This window comes from Embiotoca jacksoni, unplaced genomic scaffold, assembly GCF_022577435.1.
Source record: "Embiotoca jacksoni isolate LCO1_2020_lvr unplaced genomic scaffold, fEmbJac1.0.p SCAF_3, whole genome shotgun sequence".
NCBI lineage: Eukaryota > Metazoa > Chordata > Actinopteri > Embiotocidae > Embiotoca > Embiotoca jacksoni.
In genome coordinates this window covers 4360644-4385096 of record NW_027185381.1, presented here as the reverse complement: position 1 = coordinate 4385096, position 24453 = coordinate 4360644, and the positions used below count along the sequence as shown (strand labels likewise).

Here is a 24453-nt window from a genome sequence, read left to right as displayed (position 1 = left end):
TTCCTATACAGCAAATTTCTGGAATGAAATATCCTGGAGTTAAACAAAGAGTTTGATTTTGGGAGTTTATTTTCTAAGTTAGACTACAGCTTGCGTTCAGTGTTATTCTTTGGTGGGTAATATTTTGGGATTCATTCGCTGAGTGTTGAGGAACACGATTTAACACGACTCCCGGTGTTAACTGCACAGCTTTGTTGCCGTATTAGCATTTCCCAGGATGCCTTAGTTATTTCTTTGTAGCTTTTGAGAATAAATCAACCAAATTAAATCAAAGTGATGGGCAGAAATTATATTTTGTTTTGTTAAAACGTGCTGTTTATCAATATTTCAATGAAGACGCAATGATAAAGAAAATGGGGCTATCATTCAAAACCATAAGTGTACAAGGTAGGAACGTAACATATACCAATCACAGTGGCACTAATATGTTGGTCATTTTACAACTTGTTACATAAAGTTTTCATGTAGCATTAATTGTTGCACACTGCATATAACTACACTGCACACCATTGTTAAATATGTATTTGTGATGAATATGTTGTGATCTTGTAGTCAGTCTTACCTAAAACATTTTTAGTGTGATGAAATTGTAACTCCATGAATGTCAAATAATAAAGGCTTTTAAGTGTTGACTGTTAAAATTGTGAAAGAGTTCATATTCAAACAATTCAAGGTTAAAGTACAATTTTACTCTTCATGAGAGTCGAGTTTTAACTCCCAGAGTTCAGGTTTAACTCCTGAAAAGTGTTAAAAGATCAACTCCAACAAAAGAGTTCCACTCTGCTTGAGAGTGCATTCGATGGTCTCACATGTACAAGCAAAAAGAGTTGATTTGAACTCAGAGAGAGTTCATTCCAAAGATGTGAATTTGCTGTGTTGGATCTGAATGCTCAAAATTTTACTTTATGTAATTTACTGTAGTACTCATATTTATACACAAATACAAGTTCTGGGTACTTCCTCAGCCTCTACTCGTACACAGGACAACACAAACACCACAAAGCAAATGTTATGTCGACTTATTTTGCCTGATTGCGGCTGTCTTTAACAATAATTTCCCTTTAGTGATCTTCAGTGATAGTGTGTGTTCATTTCACACATTATTTCACACATTATCTCCCCGGGCCATAATACTTTCTGATGACTATCACAAATGAAAGTCCATTTATTTCATTAAAATTTATGAAAAAACGATGCTTCATGTCACTTCAGAAGTTGCCTGAGAATCAGGCATGTATCAAACTAATTCAGTGAGTGTCTGCATGTCTATGAGAATATTAAAAACCAGTACAGCTACTATTGTAGGTAATTGCGGACATTTTTAAATTGTGCAAATTTGCCAAAATATTAAAAAAAATGCACTCAACTAAATAATTTGGTATTTTTTTGTCTCGTTTTGTTTTACATTAATATGGCTCATCATATCGTATCAATATGGTATCTACATATGTTCTTGTATTACAGCGCAAACTGTCCAATAAACAACAAATGCCTGGAGGACACGTAGTGACTCTGCAAAAAATATTTAAAAGTAAAAACAAAGCAGAACCCGACAAATGAGCAAAGTGCTGGTCGAGTGTAGGTTGTGCCCTGAGAGGTGCAATATAGGATAACATTAGTATTCAGTCTCCTACTCTAACTTGTAAGTCTTCACTTGAATGATGAAACAACACACTTGTCCCCATTATCCAAACAAGTGTCTCTGTCGACTGCCGCCGCTCGCACACAAACAAACAGGGCTCTAATTATAGGGTAGATCGCAATCAATGGAAGGCTGACAGGGAATCCATCGGCTGGAGGTCACGGAGATCAGTGACGAATACCATCCACAAAGGTTCCGCTTTTGACCTTCAGAGAAGAAAAGGATCTCATCTGAGAAAAGGACCTCACAAAGAGGTTTTTAGCCTGATGCAGGTGATTCAGCTGAAAGCTGGAAACACGGTGTCATGTGTTTCTGCTGTAGTGCTTCACTTCAAACGGAATTCCTTCATTTACATTCAAATTCAATTGTTTGTACATTGATAATGAAGTTATTGAGTTATTTCTGACAATATTTGAAGTGATAATTACTGGATAAACTAAATGAATGTAATGATTCATAAATCAGGTCTATAATGATTCATAAAATTGACAAAATAAAACGAGAGCTGCCCAATAATTTGGACTTTAAAAAGGTCCTACATTTTTCAAATAGACTACAAATTCAGGGACTACATTCTTGAGGTTGATTATTTGATGATATATTCACTGTTTTTACTGGTGTATTTGCAAAAAGCTAATTAGCAAATAACACTGAAAGTCACTCCAATGGCATTTTACTATATTGAAGAAATCAAGGTTAAAATTTGTGGGTGTTTGTATAATGTAATTTATTTTACACTTTAAGAACCCACTAATACTGTAATGTATATCCTATTCCTGTTTCCACTATTTTACCTCAAATCCGAGTAAAGCTATTAAATAGGTTACTGGATACTGAACCCTTACAATATAATGAATTATATATGTTATTATATGAAATATATATTATTATAAAAAATAATATGAAATCATATGCTTTAATATTCCATTAATTTACCAATCCAAAATTATGTAATGGAGGTACTTTTCAATAAATCCAGGGATGTTTTCATCCATATTTTTCATCCTTAGAGCTATCTCCTTAAAATTTGGTATATGTTTTACTTCAACAGTATTTGTAATTATTAAGTCATTGGTAACAAAGGATAAATTAAATGTATTTTATGTGATATGTCTGTTTCATGGTGAATGTGTAAATGAAGGAAGAGATGCAGGATTAGAAAATCATTAAAAAATATATATATATATTTTTTATCAAATTTACCCCCATCTGAGTGTTGAGGAGGCGGGCAGGGCGGGTGGCTGGGGTATAAATACAGTGTTGCATTTCTTTTTCAAGGCGAGACACTCGATCTGGCAGGAGATGAGGAGCCCAGACGAAGCAGCAGTGTTAAATGTACTGGATAACTCCTGAGCTTCAGGGAGCATCACCTTCGGAGCTGCCACCTGCATCTCATGGATATTTAATTATCCTAATTAATTACAATTAAGGCGCCCTCGTCCTTCCCCTGTAGACCGACGTTTAAAAACCCACACACATGTATGTTGTTTCAGAGTTTGGCTTACATACATGTATATTCACAGGAATCTGCCGTGTTGTATTATGTGTGGTACTATTATGAAATGGACCATTCCACTGGCATGACACAAAAACAAAATAAAGTCCTTCATTCATGCTGGGCTTCACATACATTTAAATTTGCTTTGATAGATTTAACTATACAGAATATTCACTGTCATACTAATTTTCTTCAGATACATTTTGAGAGAGTCTGTTTTCTTTTTTCCATTTTTAAATGAAAAAAAGAAAACGTTTTTTTAGCATTTTAATCTGCACATCTAATATACGAATCCTTAACAATATCTACTTGTAGTTTTTTTTTTCATGGTTATAAGTTGTATATTAGGTGTTCAATCACTTGGTTACAATTCAAGAAAGCTTGCGGTCTTGGTTAAAGATGAAATGTAAATAAATTCATACTAATCCTCTACATTTCACTGAGGAGATATGATACTTTCCAGCATTCCATGTTTTTCAAGACTAGGATGGACATTTTTGCGTTTATTTGACAGACAACAGGGGAAGAGGCCGACTGGAAACATGGGGTGAGAAAGGGTTGGACGATATACATAGTCGCCCCATGCTGGAATCAAAGTTGTGCAGTGTTACCATCGCATAGACACACTTGGGTGCCTCTACATACAAAAATACCTTTTATTCTTAAAAATACAGTCTGTACATTATTCTCCCACATAATGATTCTCTGGGATTCACAATGTGCAAATTGCTTTTTGAAGATGAAACCTTTACCAAATCAGGTCCAGCTGGGGCGCCACGTCACTTTTTAGGCATCTATGAATTTGACCACAAACACTTTTTCCCTCGAACTTTCCAAAGAGGTTTTATTTCAAAAACTGTTTCTACAACTATCTTATAAGGCCTGGATAAAGATTATCCGGGAACATTCATTCCTGGTGGGTTTGGTTTCCTGCTTCAGAGACAAATTGTGATCGTAATTCATCTTCAAGTCAAAAATATCACACACTCTCAAAATGTGTCTACATTTTCAGCTTCCAGAGTCAGGAGTCTCCAACCTGTGGTGCAGAAATCAATCTGAGCTGCTTTTAACACAGAACAGCCTCAATTTAGTGAAAACAGTTGATAGCTGTGATTTGGTGAAGATGTTGTTTTCTTTCTGCCTCATGAAGTGAATCGATGCAGCCACAGAGGTCATTAAGCTCCTGATGTAAGATGATGTACAGCTGCAGGACTTAACTGCTCAGGAATTAATGTCCAGACTGACATCCGAAACAAAAGGATGTGTCTCTGTATTCGGGTCTTATTATAAAACAGTGATAGGAGCTGATGTGAATGGACACACTCAACAAAATAAATAGATAATGTGTTCTGAATTTTAAACATAGAAACAGTGTAGAGGCTGTTAGTATTCTGAAGTTCAAAACATGAGCTGGATCATTGGAATACAGTCCGCTGTGGGGCTGAAGCCTGCCGGATGAATGTCTTATCAAATGAGAAAAACTGATCAAATGAACATCTATTTTTCTAAATGAACAGGATATTTAGATTTGTATCTCCACAAAAAGGATTAACCTAGTATTCTAATTTAAAAAAAATATCGTTATCTGGATTTATCTCAACAGATATCAGATTCAAAAGAATAAAACTAATTCAAAAGGATGAAACAACTTTTCCTTTAGTAGATATATTTGGCAATATAATTTGGAATAATTGCCATGCTACACAATAATTATCTTTTCAAAAAGCAAAGTGCATGTCAGGGTGAACATGACTAAATGAATCCCAGTGTTCCGGGTAAAGAAATGTTTCATCCATACATGTTTTGAACAACCACATTCACACAGTTTTCTTTTATAACATATTGTTGAAAAGACTCAACACGAAATGATGACCGTAAATTTGCTGAACCAACTATTTATGATATTGTACATTGTGCTGCTGAGAAATGTGCTAACATGCACAGCACTGCCCCACTTCTGGTGTAGAAAGGAAGACAAAATCACGAGGTCGGTGCAATTCTGTGTTGCTGAAATGTTTACAGACTGCCTGTGGCTACAGCTACTTCATGGACACACATAAAAGGAGTAGTTTTTGGAACATTTGACGGTAAAATGACTCGAATGTTTAACCACGTTTAGCCACGTGCAACCACATGCCTCTACACAACTATAAAAAGTTGTATACTGTAGTCACAACAAATGGATATTGTACAATATTGTAAGATATCAGATAGAGCACATTGTCAGTGAGCGTATCACTACTACGCTAAGTATCATCGTATTTGCAACTTTCCCAATTTATTAATCATCTAACATTTCCTCACTACATTGATATGAAATGTACACTGATTACATTGTGAATTAAAACACATTTACTGTTGTAATCGAGTTGTATGTGAACATAATTTCAGGAAGGCAGGTTGCTGGTAAATATAAGACTCCAGTGTTAATGGAGTTATATACCATTAACATATAAACAGAAACAGCTAGCCTGACTCTGTCTAATAAATTATGTTTAGTTAATCTGTACAAACACCTCAAAAATGACAATTCAATTTATTACAAAGGATTATGTCACTGTGTGTTACGTGTATATTTTTCAGATAACTCAGAGGAGTCTGGGCCAACCCACTATCGGTGGGTGGATTTTGTAAGTTTTAGGCGTGGCAATCCTGGATGTTTTCCTGTTTCCAGTCTTTTTGCTAAGCTAAACTAACTAGATGAAGACTGTGGCGTCATATTTAACTCTATGTCAGAAAGCAAATAAGCAACCTTTGCCCATCCCTCCAGCTCTTCAAAAAAAACAAGTCATTTTATGAAGATGTGCAGGTTTGGCTCCACCATAAAATGAATCTGCCCTATTAAATGTTTCTGTGGTGTTCACCTTTTTTTTTTTCTTGAGCTTCGTCCCTGTAAAGTAACTTCTTTTCTTTCTAAATGAAAACATTAAACTAACGACAGGTGATACATACACAACACACGACTCAATACAGACACACTTTGGTACACACAGGCACTTTGTAGCCTCTCGGCACTGAGCTCACAGCTCTTGACAGCTCTGAAAGAAAGATACTGCAAACACACACACACACACACACACACACACACACACACACACACACACACACACACACACACACACGCACACACACGCACGCGCACAAACACACAAACACAATGCCGACCTGCTGACTCAGCTCTTTGTCTGTTTGTGTGATGACTCTGCTCCAAAACTCAATCTGGAGCTTCTGACACAATCACTTGAGATCTGCGTCCTGACAGCAGCAGCCTGATCAAAGCTCAGGTAAAGACTCACAGCATTATCAGCTGCTTCAGCTGGGACACTGCAGCTTTTCTCAGAGTGCTGACGCTGTTCTTCTGCTGTTTCACTTTTGTCTGCAGCTGGAGGGAGGCCGACGCTTGCGCCTGTATTTACCCTACACCTTCCCCAAATCCTGTTTCGTGTGTCCGCCATGTTTGTAAAGGATTTGGCCCTCAGTGGCCAACTGTTCCAAAGAGGAAGTCCTCCTGAATCAGGCAGGATTACATGCTGCTGCGGGGGACTCTTCAGTCAGCAGGTAAAGACTCAGCAGAGAGATGAACATTACTCGAGAGGAGAACAAAAATTCCTTTCAGATCAGGCTCAGCAGCTTTCAATTTACCCCTGTGGAATCCACTTTCATCTTGCTTTTTTTTTACGCAATCATTTTTTGGGATTGTTCACCACCTTTGAAACTGTCCTTCATCTGCCTTGCATGATATCTGCATGGCAACTTGGCTTTTTCTCATTGTGTGTACACAGAAAGCAGCTAGGAATCCAAACTTCAAGAAAAAGATACACTCACCCAGAAATATTTAAGAATAACATTGATTACCATGGTCAGGGTCTTGGTTAATTAACATTGTAGACAAGACAACAGGACGGCAACATCTTCTCTGGTGCTCCTGGTCAGCGGTATAAACAGGGATCCACAAACTGCTAACAGGACGTTGGTTGAGTGCCGAAACAAATCTAAAGTATACAGGCTCAAACTCCCATTTTACAGGACTTAAAGGATCTGCTGCTGACATCCTGCTGCCAGATCCCACTGTACACCTTCAAATGTCTCGTAAAGTCCACAGGTTTACCCAATTCCACTATTTGATCATTTCTTGCTTGATCCAAAAAAATCCTACCCGTCTTTAATCTTGATGCGTCTTCTTTCTAGTTTGAGGAACGAGGCGTCTGAGCGAGGACACACAAGACCATTCCTTGCAGACGTCTAGTATCAGGAAAAAACACACCTCTGTCTTACAAAGAACTGGAGTCTGCATCTGATTGTACTGCTCTCATTGCAGCAGTTTTATATACAACATTTTTAACTCAGTGTCAAAATCAACAAGTTTAGATTTTATATATGTTCTGCCAAATGATTGGATCTTTGGTAACTGTAGGTCTGATTTATAAACACGTTCCATCACCCATCAAAACGTTTTTGTTTGTCATTGTCAATCATTTTATCATTTTGAACCTGTATCATGGATAATCTTACAGACAGGGAGAAGAGAGTCTTGTCTTTCAGCAGTCAACCCATTTTTAATTAATCAGCAGTTTATATTAGTTTAATAAAAGTGGTACATTAGGTACAAAGCATATTTTGATGCAAGCCACTGTATATTAATATAATTTCCAGTTTCTTGAAAATAAATATGCGACTAATTATTGCAACAGACTGAGCCTTGTACTAAAAAACCCCAACTCAATGTCACTGGTCTATTTAGGACCTGTTGTAAACTACAGGTTTCTGTTGACAGACGATAGAGGGATGATGGGTAATCAGGACTTTAAAACCATTTAAAAACTGTAATCTGAGGAAGTCTTTTGAGTTTATACACTATGAATGCAAACATTATTGATGCCTTACGTCAATTATTGTGAAGTCATCTGTCAGCAGCGAAGCAGTGAAGAAGACAACAGGTGTGAAGAACACATTGATTTTACATTGGAATTCTATTTGATTTCAACCCGTTGTGCCTTTGCTCTCATTTTGTTTTTTCCTGCTAATGACCACAAAGAAATGAAGCTGCCCTTTTGGCTGAAAACAGTTCTGCATGAAAACACCACAAGGTTTGCTGGTGAGGTGGGTGAGGGTGGGGTATTAAAGAGACATGGAATGTGATCCAGGAAGTCCACTTTGAGTAACACATTATTGACTTTAAACTTCAAAATATAACTTTCATAACACTGAGCATTCATTCTATTTGTCATCACAATGATCATGTGGTAAGAATAAAAATGACTTTATTCCCCTTCCAAATGAATTTATCAGGAATGCTTATTTGCATATGTGATTGGCTGGATTATGTTGTCTACGATCCGACAAAAATTTAACCTGCTTCAACATTTGCTCAGCGTTTTTTTGCTCAAGTTCTCTGTGTTGGCATCCCTGCTGTGCTACAGTCTGGGCTGCAGGACTGGGAGGACTGGTTCATGTCAGTTTGGACCACAGAGGTGAACCTGCCCCTTTACTAATCCAATATTCAAAGCCACCTTGCAGGCTGCCTTTACGCTTTGAAAATCAGAATATTTAGCTACTGCAAAGGTGACACACTAAATGTGGACTGTGTCAGTTGTGGCTCACTGACATATCCAATGTTTCATAAGAATATGACAACAGAAGAATAGATGGTGAAACTTCACCAACCAAAGCACAGACCGATCCAACTCAATTGCTGTTCTTTCATTTTTCTGAGTTCTTGTTTTGGTTCTTTTTGGCTTGCTTTGTAAATGCTAGCTTTTCTATGGAAATCAGATGTATCTGTTCCATCTGAAAGTATCTTAACTCAAAGCTCTCATTAGATACTGTTGAATAATCTCCTGCTTCTTAAAAAAACACTTGTTCATATTCATTCTTACATTTAGCATGATAGAATGAATGCAGGGTTAATTACCAACCAAAAGGGTGCCAAAGGCTCTTTGTGTCACGGGCTTGAGAGGTTTGGCTCCAAAATGATTATTCAGCATTTTAATTGGCAGTCAGCAGTGGTCACAAATCCAGCTCATGAATACAAATGGAGGCCGAGTGTTGGAACGACCCGAAGAGACAACAGACCCTGTTAACCCTCCAACATGGAAGAGACGCTGGACAGCTGGGATTAAATGGCTTCCCCTCTCAGGTTCTGGGGATTTTTGCTCCCATCATCATTCAGTGGTCACAGGAAAATATAATCCCTTATTATTTTGAGTTCCTCGTGAATGTAGGTCAGGCTAAACTGGCCACAGGGGAAGTTCATGACTTTTTCCGGTGCGCCTGTCTTGTAAGGGACGTTTTTCTTCCCCACCCAGGCATTATATAGCCTATATACAGATATTCAATATGTCATCTTAGCTTCAACAACATGGCTGGGGCAATCTGTAATAGCTGGCAGCAGATGCCATCACAATTTATCCAGCACTGATTCCCAAAACACAAAGAGAGAGAAGAGAAAACCGGCGGCTGGCAGTGCAGAGAAGATGCCCCAAAAAAACAGAAACAAAATCTTTGTGTGCTGAGATAACGGATTTATTGAAGCAGTCTGCAGGTGATGATTAGATCAATGGTGAAGAGGCAGAAACATCAAAGAGGATGAGCAGGGAGCAGGTGCTTTCATCAGGCTTTTATGCTGTGTGCTGTGAACTCGCTACAGTAAATGAACTAACTGGAAACAATGTGTTTTCGCTCATGTAGAGGTTTTAATGGAAGAGTGCCGCTGCAGGTTTGATCATTTCCAAGGTTGAACTATAAGTTGAGGTTGACACAAAATTTCTCTAAAGGCTTAAAGTGTCATGTTTTCATCATTCTGTTTTGTGTTGTCTCCATGACTGCAATAATTCTCATAAACTTGTTTTTCACAGCCACTGAAACTTTCTGTTGAACAAAGTAACAAAGTGCTGATTCGCCAAGTTTGTGTTTGTCGGCTGTTCCTCCCTCATTGTCAAAAATAATTCATCTGCAATGCTGCTGGAAGAGTTGCGGTTTGTTTTTGTAACCAAATTATTGTACACAGCATGTAGTCCGACAAACGCAAAACCATCCTGAGCATGGAAAAATGTCAGCAGCCTCGCTTATGACCTATCACACAGCTTAACTCCTACCAAGAGCTGCACAGGGTTGTCCTATCACGCTGTCACAGTCCGATGGTTCTTTCCTTCGAAATAAAAAGCAGACATCAGATCAGACTGGTGTGGCTGACATATGAATCTATCAGCAGCTCCTGTTGTTCCCACTCATAGAAAAGAACAAGAAATCGAGTGAAAAGATGGAAGGAAGCAAAGGAAACAAATTGTGCCGGTGCCAAATCGACAGCCGCATAATTATTATCATCACTTCAAATGTGATTGAGGTTCACATGTTAAAGGAATCCTTATGTGTTCACATGCTTGGCCAATAAAGCTATGTCTGATAGAACTCAACAGCAAGCAATGCTCAAAATATGGAGAAGAAATTCTAAATCTTAAACGCTTCACACAAATCTTCAAGCCAACAGCGCAAAATATCTATACAATCAGCACATTGTCAAGTTTAACACTCAAAACTAGTGTCACCAATTCAGTATCCGACGAAGGGCCTGATTTACTAAGATCTCAAATAACGGGCACTAAATTGCATGTTCCTTCCAAAAGTTCGCACAGTTGTTTTTCACCCGCTTCGCGGCTGAATTCCTAAGAGTAATTGCGACATTGAAATCAGGTGCAAAATGCTTTATTTAAATGAGGGGTTTGCGTGCGTTAATGGGATTCCAGCAAAGGAAAACAGAGCGACCGCAAAAGGAAAAGGAAATCTGATCCCATTAAAATTATGAAATATAAATATAACAAGGACAAAACACTATATAGGAGATTATCAGCAAGAAAGACAAATACTGTGGGAAAAACAAAAAGGCAAAAAGAAGGCTTAATAATAAAACGTCGGCAATAAAACAGGAGGGATGGTGGATGAGATCCTCTGACAAACACCGATCGGCAGGTCCAGATCTCTGTGATGAGCAGGTGACTTTTCATTCAGTGCCTCGGGAACCTGATGAAGCTACCTGTGAATTCTGCGGGACACATTCAGGACCTGTTACAGCTCACCTGACTAACGGGACTGGGTGGGAGATCCAAGCAGCGATACGCTGGAACGACCCAGAGGCAGGACGATGCTGAGTCGTAAGAAGTTTTGACATTGCTCGTATTTCGTGGCTCCTCCATCTTGTTGGCTGTCAATCATCATTCAGTTCGTTCAATAACTCCGAAATGTCTTCGCTGGACAAACAATATGTCTGAATCATTTTTCCCTCTGACATCTCAAAAATGTTTCCACGGGTGTAAAACCACATTCTCTTCGTATTCTTTAGTTTCTCTGCGTCTCCTTCTCACCACAATAAGAGCAGCCGTCTCTCCAGATTTGCGCTCCTGATTAATACCTTTCAGTCGTACTAAAACACACAACAATCACTTCTCCTATTTCTACTTTCAGGGTTAGTAAATATTGTTGCGGGTGCTAAATTGTTCTGTTTGCATGTTCCCTCCCAGTATTTTGCACCTTCAGGTGGAAACGCGCAATATTACATATGCATGCAGGCAAACACGCAAAATGGACAACGTGTGTTAAATTGCACATTTGAAAGATGCGATCCCCACTGCACGTGGTTGGTAGATCAGCTTGGACATATTGTTGTGGGTGGTGTGGAGTTTGCACCAGATTTTACACAGGCAGACTTTTAGTAAATCAGGCTCTGAATGTTAAATACGATCCCCATCTCCCCCTCCTGTTTCTGAGGCATCGTGTTAACAAAAATGGGACAGTTGCGAGGTAACAGTGACCTTCACCTTTGGCCATCAAAGTCTATTCAGTTTGTCCTTGAATCCGAGTAAATGTTTGAGCGACATTTGAAGAAATTACCTCAAAGCGTTCCTAAAATATCAAGTTCACGAGAATTGATGGTGTGATGTCACTGTGGCTTTGACCTTTGATCCCCCAAATTCGAACCAGTTCATCCTTAGGACCAAGGGAATGTTTGTGACAAATTTGAAGAAGTTCCCTCAAGGAATTCTTGACATATCGCGTTCACAAGCATGGGACGGATGGAGACACCGAGCAAACACATAACTTGTTAAAAATGTAATTAGAGGTCTATTTTTGATCAGTAATAGTATTATTAATATTATAATAAATTAGCACTGCATATTGTTTCACATGTCTGTTCCAGGACTTTTTTTTACTGTTCCTTTGATCAACTCCTGATCACTGGGATTTATCTTGTGACCCTTTGGAGGGCTACAACCCCAACGTTGGGAACCACTGGACAAAACTGTCTGTGTGTACAGTATTTAAAAGTAGCTCTATCTGGACCAGCTACAACAGTAAAGATAACATACTGTAATATAATCTAATACTATATATAATGAAGGAATTTGAATGCAAAACTTTCATCTGTAATGTATTTATTTTAGATTTTGGTATCACTATTTAAGTATAATTTTACTGTTTCTCCTACCATTGTCTTGGGACCTCCTGCCCCGCCTACTCATAGAACGACATCGGGGAAACACAGAATGTTGGTGATTTTCTACTATAGTGGAAGCTTCATGTCACTTTTTATGTATAATTCTCTACATTTCAATGGAAAATATAGTACTTATCACACCATTCTATTTCCTCTAAAGCAAAAGACTGACTTAACCCATAAAATTACTTTACATGAGGGACATTTTTATTAAGGATTAAGCTAACAAAAGTATGTGAATTAGTTAAAATGAACTCCACCTCAACATGCTGCACCCTCAATGGACTCCTCAGCATTTAATAATGTTCCAATAATTCTGCCGAACAAGTATTTTTCATACGTTAAGTACAATTAATAATAATACCTTTGCACCTAAGTAAAATTTTGTTTTACTTGTAAATAAAGATTCTTACATTGTGGTACTTTTACTCAAAGAAGTGAAGAAACTGAGAGCATTTTGTAAAACTAAGAGTGGCACTAACAGAAGCTCCTCACACTGCAACAGCTACAGCAAAGAAAAAAAAAAACATGTTTTACTTCTTGTATCTGCCCCTAGAAATCACCCTGAGCTGCCTGAGAAAAGCTGAGTCAGCAACATAGAATTTAACCTAATCACGCTTTCGTAGTTTGGGAGGTTTTTGACTGCAGGGGAAGAGCAGAGTTTTCACTCTGCTCTTCTGCAGGGGGACGTATTAGAGTTCCATGATGTGATTTCCGGTCGGTGCTTCAGGGAAAAGATTAAAGGAGCTGTGTGTGCATGTGATGCAGAAGGGAGAGTTTTTGAAGGGTCGGAGACAATTATACAGAGAAAAAGTAAATGTTTTCTTCTCAGTAAAGTCAAGTCAATTCAGCCCAAAATCACAAATCAGCCTCAAAAGGCTTTAAGGGTCAAAGATACTGAGCCTCCATGTTCGACCCACATCTGAATCACAGAGGGGGAAAAATAACATTACGATAGGCTGAAAAGGAGGCAGGGAGGGAAATGATGAATTAGAGAAGGGAAGAATGAGGTAGAGAAGAACAGAAGGAGGTAAAGAATGAAATAATTAGTTAGAGAAAGAAAGGGAAATGCAGGGACCTTAAGGAGCATGTAGTGAAGCAAAAGAGGAAAGAAAAACGTACTGTAGAAAAGGTTAAATAATCAAGTCAAGAAGGTAAGGAGGCGATAGAGGAGGAAGCAAGGAGAAAAAACACAGGCAGGAGAAGTGTTGCGGGCAAAAGACAAAAAAAGAAGAATGGAAAGAAGGAAACAAGGAAGCAAAAGATGGATGAAAGACATGAAGAAGCATGGGAAACAGAGAATGAAGAAAATAAAGAGAGAAAAAGGGAAAGGAGAATTTAGAAAAGGAAAGGAAAAGACAGAGAAGAAGTTAAGAGAAGGGAAGGAGGTGATAGTGGAGGGAAGCAAAGCGGGAGATCGAAGGAAACAAGGAGGTAGAGATGGAAGACAGAGAAAGAAAGAAAGAGAGAGACAGACAGACAGACAGACAAACCTGTGTCCTACCTGTACATTTCTTGGGGCTGCCGGGCCTCTTGCCGTGCATCCCCAGCTTACAGACGAAGTTTTCCTCCCAGAACTCAGCAAACCAGACGTTCCTGCGGTTGTTTGACAGAGAGCGGCTCTTGAAGTAACGGTCGAATGCTGCCAAAAAGAAGGAAAAATGTCACTACAATCATGATCTCCTTTCTGAATGTCTTCAAAAATGCGTGTCAGGTTTGCTCCACGGCCTGCTGCTCAGCGCTACGTTTTCCCGCCTCACCATCCACAGACGCCCTCTTGGGGAGGATGGTGACAGCGCCCTCGGCCACCCGCTCCTGCTGGACCACCGGGGAGATCTTGGAGCCCCAGCTGTCAGAGCCCACCCACAGGAAGTGACCCGTCAGGTTGTTGCGTTTGGCTGCATCCAGGATTCGCCTTTTAGCATCACAAGTGACAAATGAGACATGAAAATAGAGAGTCGGCTTTAATTTCCCCCTTGATATAAACTGCAGAACATTTTCTGATGGAACAAGACAAGGCTTCTACTATACCATAGTAACATATTGAAGTTAAGTGTATATAATGATTTTGTTCATGTTCACCACGCTAAACACAAAGTGTAACTGACCCTAATGGGAATATTGCAAGTTTTGCATATATCTATTCATAAACAGATACAATTTTTGACCCGATGATGGTGCTAAATGAAAGTATCAGCAAAGTGACAATTCACCCTGAGGGAGACTGTACCAACTTTCATGTCAAATTATCAAATATGTGCCGAGATAGCCGGTTTTTCTCGTATATATTCACATTTGAGACATGAGGGGTGATTGGTCTGGTCCTTCACTGTCTCATGTGTCTCCTCTTGTCTCTGTGAGGTCTCAGGATGAGTAACGTTTTCTGTCTGTGTGTGTGTGTGTGTGTGTGTGTGTGTGTGTGTGTGTGTGTGTGTGTGTGTGTGTCTGTGATTCAGAGCTGTAGATTAACATCAGCTGTCACACTGGGGGAGTGAATCTGTGTGTGTGTGTGTGTGTGTGTGTGTGTGTGTGTGTGTGTGAGAGAGAGAGAGAGAGAGAGAGAGAAGCTCTCAGTTCAGTCACATAATTGGAAACTTGTTATCTTAATCTGCTCTGAACAGTTGGTGGATGAACTGATTAAATATACTGAGAACATTCAGATAAAGAAAGTATGAACTGAATCACACAGTAAGTGTGTGCGCGTGTGTCCCATTCCATATTTGGAGACTATATTTCACATGAACTGGGGAGAAGCTGGAACTGTCCTTCAGAAAAAAAAAAATCAGCAAATTATTATCAGTTTGTATTTTGTGCACTATCACAGAAATATTATTAATATCCACGTCAGTGTGCTTAGCAGATGTAGATATTGTATTGGGTGCCAGGCAGATCTATTACTCATTAAACTCAAGAGATAATAAGTGTCAACAGGACAGCTGGTAAAAAAACAAAACGGAAGAAGCACCGATGCTTGGCTGCCTCTGTCGTCAGACACATGATCCAACTTTTGCAGGTCATAGTTGTCCGTTGAACGTCTCCTAACTTGGAGGAGCTTTTTTACAGTTTTACACATGTATCTTTAGACTTTGAAGTTTATTCTCTGGAAAAGCTTTAAACACAATAGGCCTACTTTAGTTTTTTTGGTTGTAGTTATTTTAAATTTTCTACAGACTCAGCCATAATATCATGATAATAATATTAACCATGTAACTCCTTAAGCTCTCCAACTGCTCCAGGAGTATCCCCCTCAACTGAAAACTAATCGGGGATTTCCCCACAAAATATTGTATGTGTGCAGGTAAAAAAATGTTTTCACCGGATGTCGTCCTCGTTGGCGAACATGATGACAGCGCGGGCGTTGGGCGTCTCCACTAGACGGAGGATGATCTTGTCGAACTCTCCTGGTCTTGGCTCGCGAGGAATCTTCAAAGACTGAGCGATACACACTCCACCTGAGAGAGAGAGAGAGAGAGAGAGAGAGAGAGAGAAGCTTTAGTTTTCTTCGCTGTGATCGGAAACTCTGTTCTCATTAACGTTTGCTCGGTCACTCTGAAGGGCTGACCAATCAGCGATCAGTGTCGATAGCCAATGTAATGAAGTTGAAGTCCAACACTTTATTTAAAACAAAACAAAGTTTTTTATTTGGAACAAAACTGAAACATGTCTTGTAAAACATCTTAACGTAATGTTCCCATTTTAACAGGGGTGAAAAAAAAAAAAAAAAGTTTAAATAACTTAAAAGCACACAGTAAAAAATACATATTAAACAAATAGTAAAGAAATTATAAGAACAAAAAATGAAAATATGAACATTAAACAGAAGAGTAGCTAAAAGAACCTTTTTGGATCACATAAAATCTGTTCTAAATGAGGATGCATGATCAATCCAAGATTTTCAACAGCTTTCAAACTTTTCTTGTTCAAGTCTTCAGTGGGAATTTCTGTTGTCATCCATTTTCTCATGAGAGCTACTTATTTGCTATCAGAAAAATATTAAACATGTATACAGTATATCTGTTTTCGGGACCCTGGACAGTGTCTGGTAAGTGCTTTTTCTTTAAAAGAGGTAGTTTCAGCAGTGGTAGAGTTTCAGCACAAATGGTGATCAATGGTCAAAGGCGGCTCCGATAGTTTCAAAATCCTCCATTGGCCATTGGAAACGATTCGCCAACTGTGGTTTGTCTCTGACTTCTCAGTAGAGTTATGGACAATTAGTAAGGCTTATTTGAATGTCCAGGTCAATGATCAGAAAATAATTCTGCAAAATACAAAATCATGTCCAGAACAACGAGTTAACCACCAGAAAACACATGGAATATTTTATCCCCCACCGTGCTCATGTAGTTAACCCCAACACGTGTTTCAGCTATCACTTTCATTTCCCTGTAAATCACATGGCTCAAAGCATGCAGTATGTGTCATTTTCATCCACTACAGGAAAACATGGAACTTTCACGCTTCTAGACAGGCCAAAGCGTGGCTGCTACACATCTTCTGTAGTGTCCATTTCATGTCTTGCCATGATACCGGGTTAAACAAAATCGAACAAACAAACCCTGTTTTACCAATGCCCCACAAATCTCCAACAAACATACTGTGGTTTGCAAATACAAAATACCATTAACAACCTCATGTGTCTAATGTTTTTTCAGCAGTTTGAAAGTCTGGGAGCAAAGATATATACTACTATACTATACGTATCTGTCAATCTGTTCATGAAATGCTCATCTTCCCTTCCATTTAGGTGTAGACGGGTTTTATTTTCTCTGTGTGCTTCATTATGTCTCTGCTGTAATGTTTTAATCATCTTTACCGTTTGTCTGGTTCTTATTTTACTCTTCTGCTCTGACATGTCGCTATGGGGACCATTAAACTTTTATATCCTGTCAATAAAACAGGTCAGAGGGTTCATTAATACTTCAAGACATCAAACACTGTCAGATAACCACAAATATCTCACTGACGATACTGAACCTGCAGGATTCCGCATTACCAGGTTAAAATGCCTTCATCCATTTATGTAGCAACAATTATTTTATGCTCTTAACTTGACCTGCTTTATTCTGCTTTGTCAGGCTGCTGGCAGATGATGAGGAAATTGAAGATGAGGAAGAAAAAGTGGGGAAGGGCAAATGAGGGATGATGAGAAATGTGAAAAAAAGAGAGGACGAAGGCATGATTGTGGAGGAGGACGATGACTTTGATGGTTACATGAGAATAAAGAGGGGAAACTCTTTGATACCACAATGAGATTCATGTTTGTGTTTTTTAGTGAGATGTCTGGATGGAAGGATTACCATGAAATCAGGTGCTTTTCATATTCCACATCCTCTTCAAGATGGCCTGTGATGACGTTTTAGCCCGTGCAAAAATCTTTACTTGCAATATTTTTGTTAACAAGCAAAAGCCGAACAAGACTACTGACATTTCTCATCAGTCTTAAATGTAAAATGTAGCTTGTTCCTGTTTGAAATAATTGTAAAGGTCCTGACATTTCTATGATTGAAAAGAGCTGCAAGGTTGTATGACTTTATATTTTTTAGAGCAGTTTGAAGCTCATAGAATTAAGTTGAGCTTGAAGGTCCAGTATTGACCTGCGAAGGAGTCTCAGGTCCACTAGCTTGCAGCTAGCCTTCAACAACTAAACAAAGAAGGTTTGCTTCATTGTCAATGACATTTAAAAGCAGGCTTGATTATTCTGCTTCTTAGAAAGTTGGCATAAAAGAAGACAAGAGGTTTTGAGGTGATGACAACACTATAGCTTGATCACATTATATTCATCTTTTATGACAGTTTTATCTGTTATGACTAATTGCACTGGGTCCTTTTCTCTGCTGCTGCAAGAAGCTGATTTCCCTCCTGGTTTCATGGATGTTTGTCCCTCTCCTCATCACATCATTTAACTCTCACATTTGTTCTCGCAAAAGGCACCTCTCCTAAAAAAAACACTATTGAAGTTTGTGATATTGCTCCTGCAGCATTGCCTCTGGGACAGATGAACTAGGGCAGTGGTGGAGTTTTAGAACTTTATGCCTCTGACAGAAAGTGAAGCAAAGTACAGTAGAGGCTGCAGAGAGTACCAAACCACAGAATGTAAGTCCTAGATTTATTTGCTTTCTTTCTTAAAGTTTAGCCACAAAGGAGCGATTCACTGGCTATTCGTCGCAGAAAATCTCAACGGGAAAAGAAACAAGATTAACGACAAAAAAAAAAAAAAACGTCCAGTTGGTCTGACCTCAATTATTTAAACCTCAAAGCTGTCTCAGAGGTATCTTAAAGGAAGAAGAACAGGAATGTACTGCAGCAAAGATAGTTTTAATGTACACAACAAGTGCCGTGTTACTGCGGACTAACAATGGTTGACTGACTCAGTTTCACTACCTCTCTTCACCTACCAAATGTCTCACAAACTCTAACCGCTAACACTAATTATTACGATTACACACATTTCCCACAGACACTACCTAGTATGAAGCCTTTACCAACAAGGTGAGAGTGTGCACTATCTTACTGGGTTTATCAAGTAGGCACCTTCCTTCACCGGTGTGTCATCGAGGCCCACGACATCTCAGGAAGGCTCAACCGAGTCCTGATGTCCCAGAACTACGTCTGTCTATTCCCACACCCACCACCTCTGCTTCAGCTGCTTCACATCTAGTCTAGTATAACTTACTTTGGCTACATACTTTGGCAGCAGTATCTTTGCTCAAAGCCACAAATTCATACTTTCTGTACACAAGGTAACTTTCCTGCTCCGCCAAATCCAGAGATAACCTTGCTCAGCTGCTTCTGCCATCTCCCTTACCGCCTGCCGCAGGCTCCGTCCAGGGATTCCAAACTCCCGCAGTAAACATTACTGCAGCAAAGGCTTAAAAACCGAATTGTTTCCAAGCAAGATAAAGGAATCACTAAATAGTCCATAAGGTGTTTTCCAAATTATTTAATTCACTGAAATTTCACCTGATGATGACACCTAATGTCACTAAATTCATTACTTTTTCCTGAATGGAACATGAATGTGCTTACCAAATTGAATGTAATAGTGAATGAGTTTTTTCACTGAAAACCACATACGTTGACTTTATTGCAGAGCGAAATGCAGGATACATCCTCTGGGAACCAAACTTCACTATAATCCATGTTTTTGAAATAGCTTACTGAAAAAGTGAAACATATGATCTGCTGGTGGTGCCAGAGGAAATGTATTCTAATATCATTAGGGTTCATCCTCTGCACACAAATAATGTCTGTACTAAAATCCCTTCCACTCCATTCATTAGTTGTTGAGGTATTTCATTTAAAGCCGAACATATCAACCCTGCGGGATGCGTTAGAGAAAAAGTTGGGGAACACCACAATATGAACAAATTCTGAATACAATTTTGTGGCAATCATTTGTGTGATTGTTGGGATATTTCAGTCTGAACCAAAGTGGTAGGAGGGAAGACTGACTGGGCCAACCCTTGAGCCATGTTGACAGCATTAGTAAAAATATAAGCAGAAAAATGTGGACAGTAAGAGCTGGGCAGAATAAATGTAAGAAATAAATGTTGATGCTCATCAATTCAGGTTTTTGTCTGTCCAGAAACATTTGCAAGACAGAGCTATGTAATATTGAACTGACAATAAAACTCATAGACAATATGTAGTTGCTAAACTCTCACCTGATTAATTCCAGCTCAGTTGAGTACAGATACTTTTATTCAGGATACAGCACATGCTACACACAGCTGCACATGCAATAGTGTGAAATATGTCTGCAGACAAGCACCAAGTTAAACATAAATGGAAGAGAAATTACAAATAAATTTTGACTGGATGTTGAATGGAGTAATCATTTCAAGGGTTATTTCCTAAAATTAGCTGTAACTGACTAACTTACAGCTCTTTTCCATGATAATTTAGAGCAAATAACAGACATGCATAAAATAGTGTGAACATGACTTTACTGTTGAAGCAACACTGGTATAAAAAATACTATATTATATTTCACAAATAGCATGCAGCTGAAGTGTTATCCCGTTGAAGAAAGAGGAGTAGTGTGAGTTCAGATCTCGCCTGTTAAGTCTGATCTCAAGGGCTGATGGGAGAAAGATGGAGATAAAACATTTAAGACCCCGCTGCCGTTATTATCACACCATCTACAATGAGCTGAGAGGCCATCTACTGTCACTCCCCCAAGACACGGCTTCGTTCACATACTTTCAGAGTAAAATTGATTCCACTCTGAACCCATTCCTGCATTACACAGAGCATCAGACTGGAGCTGCTGCCTCTCCTGGGCAGCCTCTCTTCATTGTGAGGGTATGGGATAATGTAGTTAAATCTACGAAGGTCAAGCCACTGGCAGTGTGATGGCAGCAGTTTCGTCTTACATCTTAATGTGAATTTTATTTTTCTACGCATTTTAACGAAACGGTTTCTTGACATCTGGTTGGTTTCAAAACCACAAATTGAACTTCACAGGATTGGAGTCAATAGTGAATTTATCATGACAGGTAGTAGTATTCAAACACCCCCCTCATTTGTTCCATATGGATCAGCACCTTCAGTTTGAAATATGTTTAGGGACACTATTAAAGTGCCAAACTTCAACTTCTGTAGGTTTGCATGAAGCATGTTAGCCTATGTACAATATATCACAGATATCATATCGCGGAGTTTACCGCCATTTAGATTGAGGTGGAATTGTCTGTCGATATAATCAATCAAACAAATCAAAGGCTCAACAAAGCAAAAGAACTAAAGAATCAAAGGGTGTTGGGTTCATTTGAAAAAAGCAGGAAAACTAGAAATTGAGCGAGGAGATCCATTCCACTTGCTGAAGATCTGACTAATGGTCAGTACCTCCAGGATTCTGTTGACGGTTTTTTTTTTTCAAATTATGCGGTGGATTTTCTCAAACATTGCGATGTAAATTATGGAGTTTTAAGTTAGTTTTTGTTGAGAAAGAAAACTGTTTTTTTTTTTTTTAAGCACTACCTGATGAAGGAATCTATGCAATCACGAAGCTGTGATAATATTAATGCTGCACATCACATACATATTTTAGTTCTAATCTTTTCTTTAATTTATTTATTGAACTTAGAAAAACATGGGGCTCAGAGTTAAAAAAAACAAAATCATAAGTCACAGCTTTACAAAACATATATATATATATATATATATATATATATATATATATATATATATATATATATCTCGACCAAATAAGGCCGTCTAAATAAGAGCTTTAGATGCTGTTTAATTAATGTCAATTCAACACATAGGCCTACTGTATGCACAAAAACAAAGTGCAGTCTCTTACAACTTGGTGTGTATAATTTTTTTGTACCATACAGTAACATGTAATCACTTCCATTAATAATAAGCATTTTATTCTAAACCTTCCGCAAACCCCTCCACTTCCATTTGTTTCGTTTGTTCGTGTTTCCTCCGGTGCACAGTTTGTTTTGGTGAGGAGGAGAGCCGTACTGACTGTTAATGAGGATTTATTTGAGTTAGTAAAGTGAGTTTTGTCCAAAAACACGCACTTCATGTGTTAATACACAGCTTCTGCTGATTAAATCCTTTTGCAAAGGAAGGGAATTTAAACAAAATTCCAACTTGCGCAAATGTTCCAGTTTGTTTGAATTTGCGTTAATTATTGCGATCACGATTTCCTGAAGGGACAGTAATGGAAGATACTCCACAACAACCAGGAGCTGCAGTGAAAATGGGAGAGCATCATCAGAGGAGAAACAAAAAGTCAAAGCTTTCTTTATTTGTCCATTGACATTTGAAATATGGCATTAGTCAAACAAATTAGCATTTCCCATCATGCCCTCTGGTTGGATTATGCAACCAAATTAAATAGGTTTTAGTGATGGGTAGAAATGTACTTTTAATAATGTAGTTTTGGAACATTTCAACAAAGACATAAATATATAAATACTAAATAATACCGCAATGTATTATCATCAAAGCTACAATGTGACAATTTTTCTAATACAGCTTACTATTTTGATTTTGTGATATTGCAATAATTTCATTATCCTTAATTATTTTGGCCACAATAATTCATTCTTCATTCTTTGCAAAACTTCAAGTGACCACTGAAAAAAAACTGTCAGCACAGCCAAGTGGTGATGCTTAATCAGCTCTGTTAAAAACATTCATGGGTGCCAATCAATCCAGTAGGTACTGACATACTTTGTATGAAGTTATAGTATATGTATATATATAGTTATAACCAATTGAGGAGCTCACCATCCTCAGGGGACCATGAATTTCTGTAATAGAAAGTCATAAAAACTTGTTCACGGCACTGTTGGATCACAATTAGTTGGAATTTTGACATCTGAGCCACTTGAATATGAACTGCTGATAAATTATTTTGTGTCTCCCGTTTGAACATGCTGTTTTTTTTTCCCCCAGCCTTCCTTCATATTTAAACTACATCCATCTGTCTCATGTCACAATTGCTAACAATGACAGAGCTCAAGTCCTCATTTTAAAGTACTTTGCAGTTTGCTGCTCAGTAAAGCAGGACTCATTTGAAAATGAGAAGCCATGTACACAGTGTGAGATGATGTTCACTAAAGTGGGAGCGGTTAATATTTCAACCTGGGGATGAAAATTAGATGGAGACACTAACACATGGCAACATGAGGTATTCATCACAAACTGTAATGAAGCTTAGGAGGAAAACTCAAACTGCAGAATATTGATGTTACTGCCAGCCATTTTACTTCCGACGCCAGGTTTTAGCTACTCAAAAGCTGTTTTCAAGCCTTTTCTATTGATCCATGATCCCATTATAATTCATCATCTGGACACAATGTCATTAAATAATGTATTTGAAATGTTAAAAAATAGTTAGGACATTTCGGTTCGGACCAACTGACATGCTATCACTAACACCATCTTTGGGACCACACAGCTAACATGGCTAAAATAATTCTGGAATTGCATCTTGTTTAATGCTTCGAAATTCGCATATCTTAACATTTTCAATTAAACTCACTGTTTTTCACTCTGTCGCCTTGTTTACTTTTTGTTTTAGTTTTAACACCAGCTTAAATGAAATGAACAGGCCAGGATTTGCTGTGAATGTACCCTTGCGCACCAACTATGTTCCCAAATCTCAGTTTAGTGAGGCTTTCCATTATTACTGACAGCATTACCAAATTAAAATTTGAATTTCAATTCGTTGTAATTACAACATAAATGTTGCTTTTCTTGCAGTGTTTTTAATATTACTAATTTTGCACCAGTCCTCTTTGTGTGTATTTTTTCGTTAATCCAACCTACCTTTTCTACCGCGTAGATTGTGGTCTACAGGTTGGAGGCCCATGGTCTGAAAGTTATTATTTGGAATTGAAAATGCTTTTGTTCAGACCAAAATAAACCTCCACAAAAATATTGGGCTTGTTTAGCTTTAATTTATTTCAGATGATTCCTTTGCAGAAGTCCAACAGTATTCCATAATCTATGACAGACTGAGGGGTGTCTCTTTTGATACACAACCAGGTGATATTATTGCATCATGTATTGTTGACAGCTTGACTGACTATTAGAGCAAGCAACTAACCTCCCTTAAACAGCTGTCAATCACCTGTCTGTCAAATGGTGATGGTTCCCTCTTAAAATATTTTTATAATGGGACTCTCTTTGCTGCTCTGAGATCGACAGGATGAAAATTATTCTGTCTCTGGTTTTTGTTTTCAGAGATCAGTCTGGTGGGGGTGGACAAACCTCATGAAAAGACCAAAACAAACAACGTGCTGGTCTGTTCCTCAATATTTTTTGACTTCTTTATCCTACTCTGACACTAAACTGCAACTT

General features: G+C 38.4%; 1 protein-coding gene across 1 annotated transcript in view; it reads right to left on the bottom strand.

Annotated features, from left to right (window-relative positions):
- LOC138206115 (metabotropic glutamate receptor 8-like) overlaps positions 1-24453 on the bottom strand; it is a 163584-nt gene that overhangs the window by 47499 nt on the left and 91632 nt on the right. The window contains exons 4-6 of the mRNA XM_069162617.1: positions 15944-16079; positions 14388-14542; positions 14132-14269 (exon numbers count right to left, since the gene is read on the bottom strand). Of these exons, the coding sequence (XP_069018718.1) occupies positions 14132-14269; positions 14388-14542; positions 15944-16079 (429 nt within the window). The remainder of the gene's footprint in view (positions 1-14131; positions 14270-14387; positions 14543-15943; positions 16080-24453) is intronic.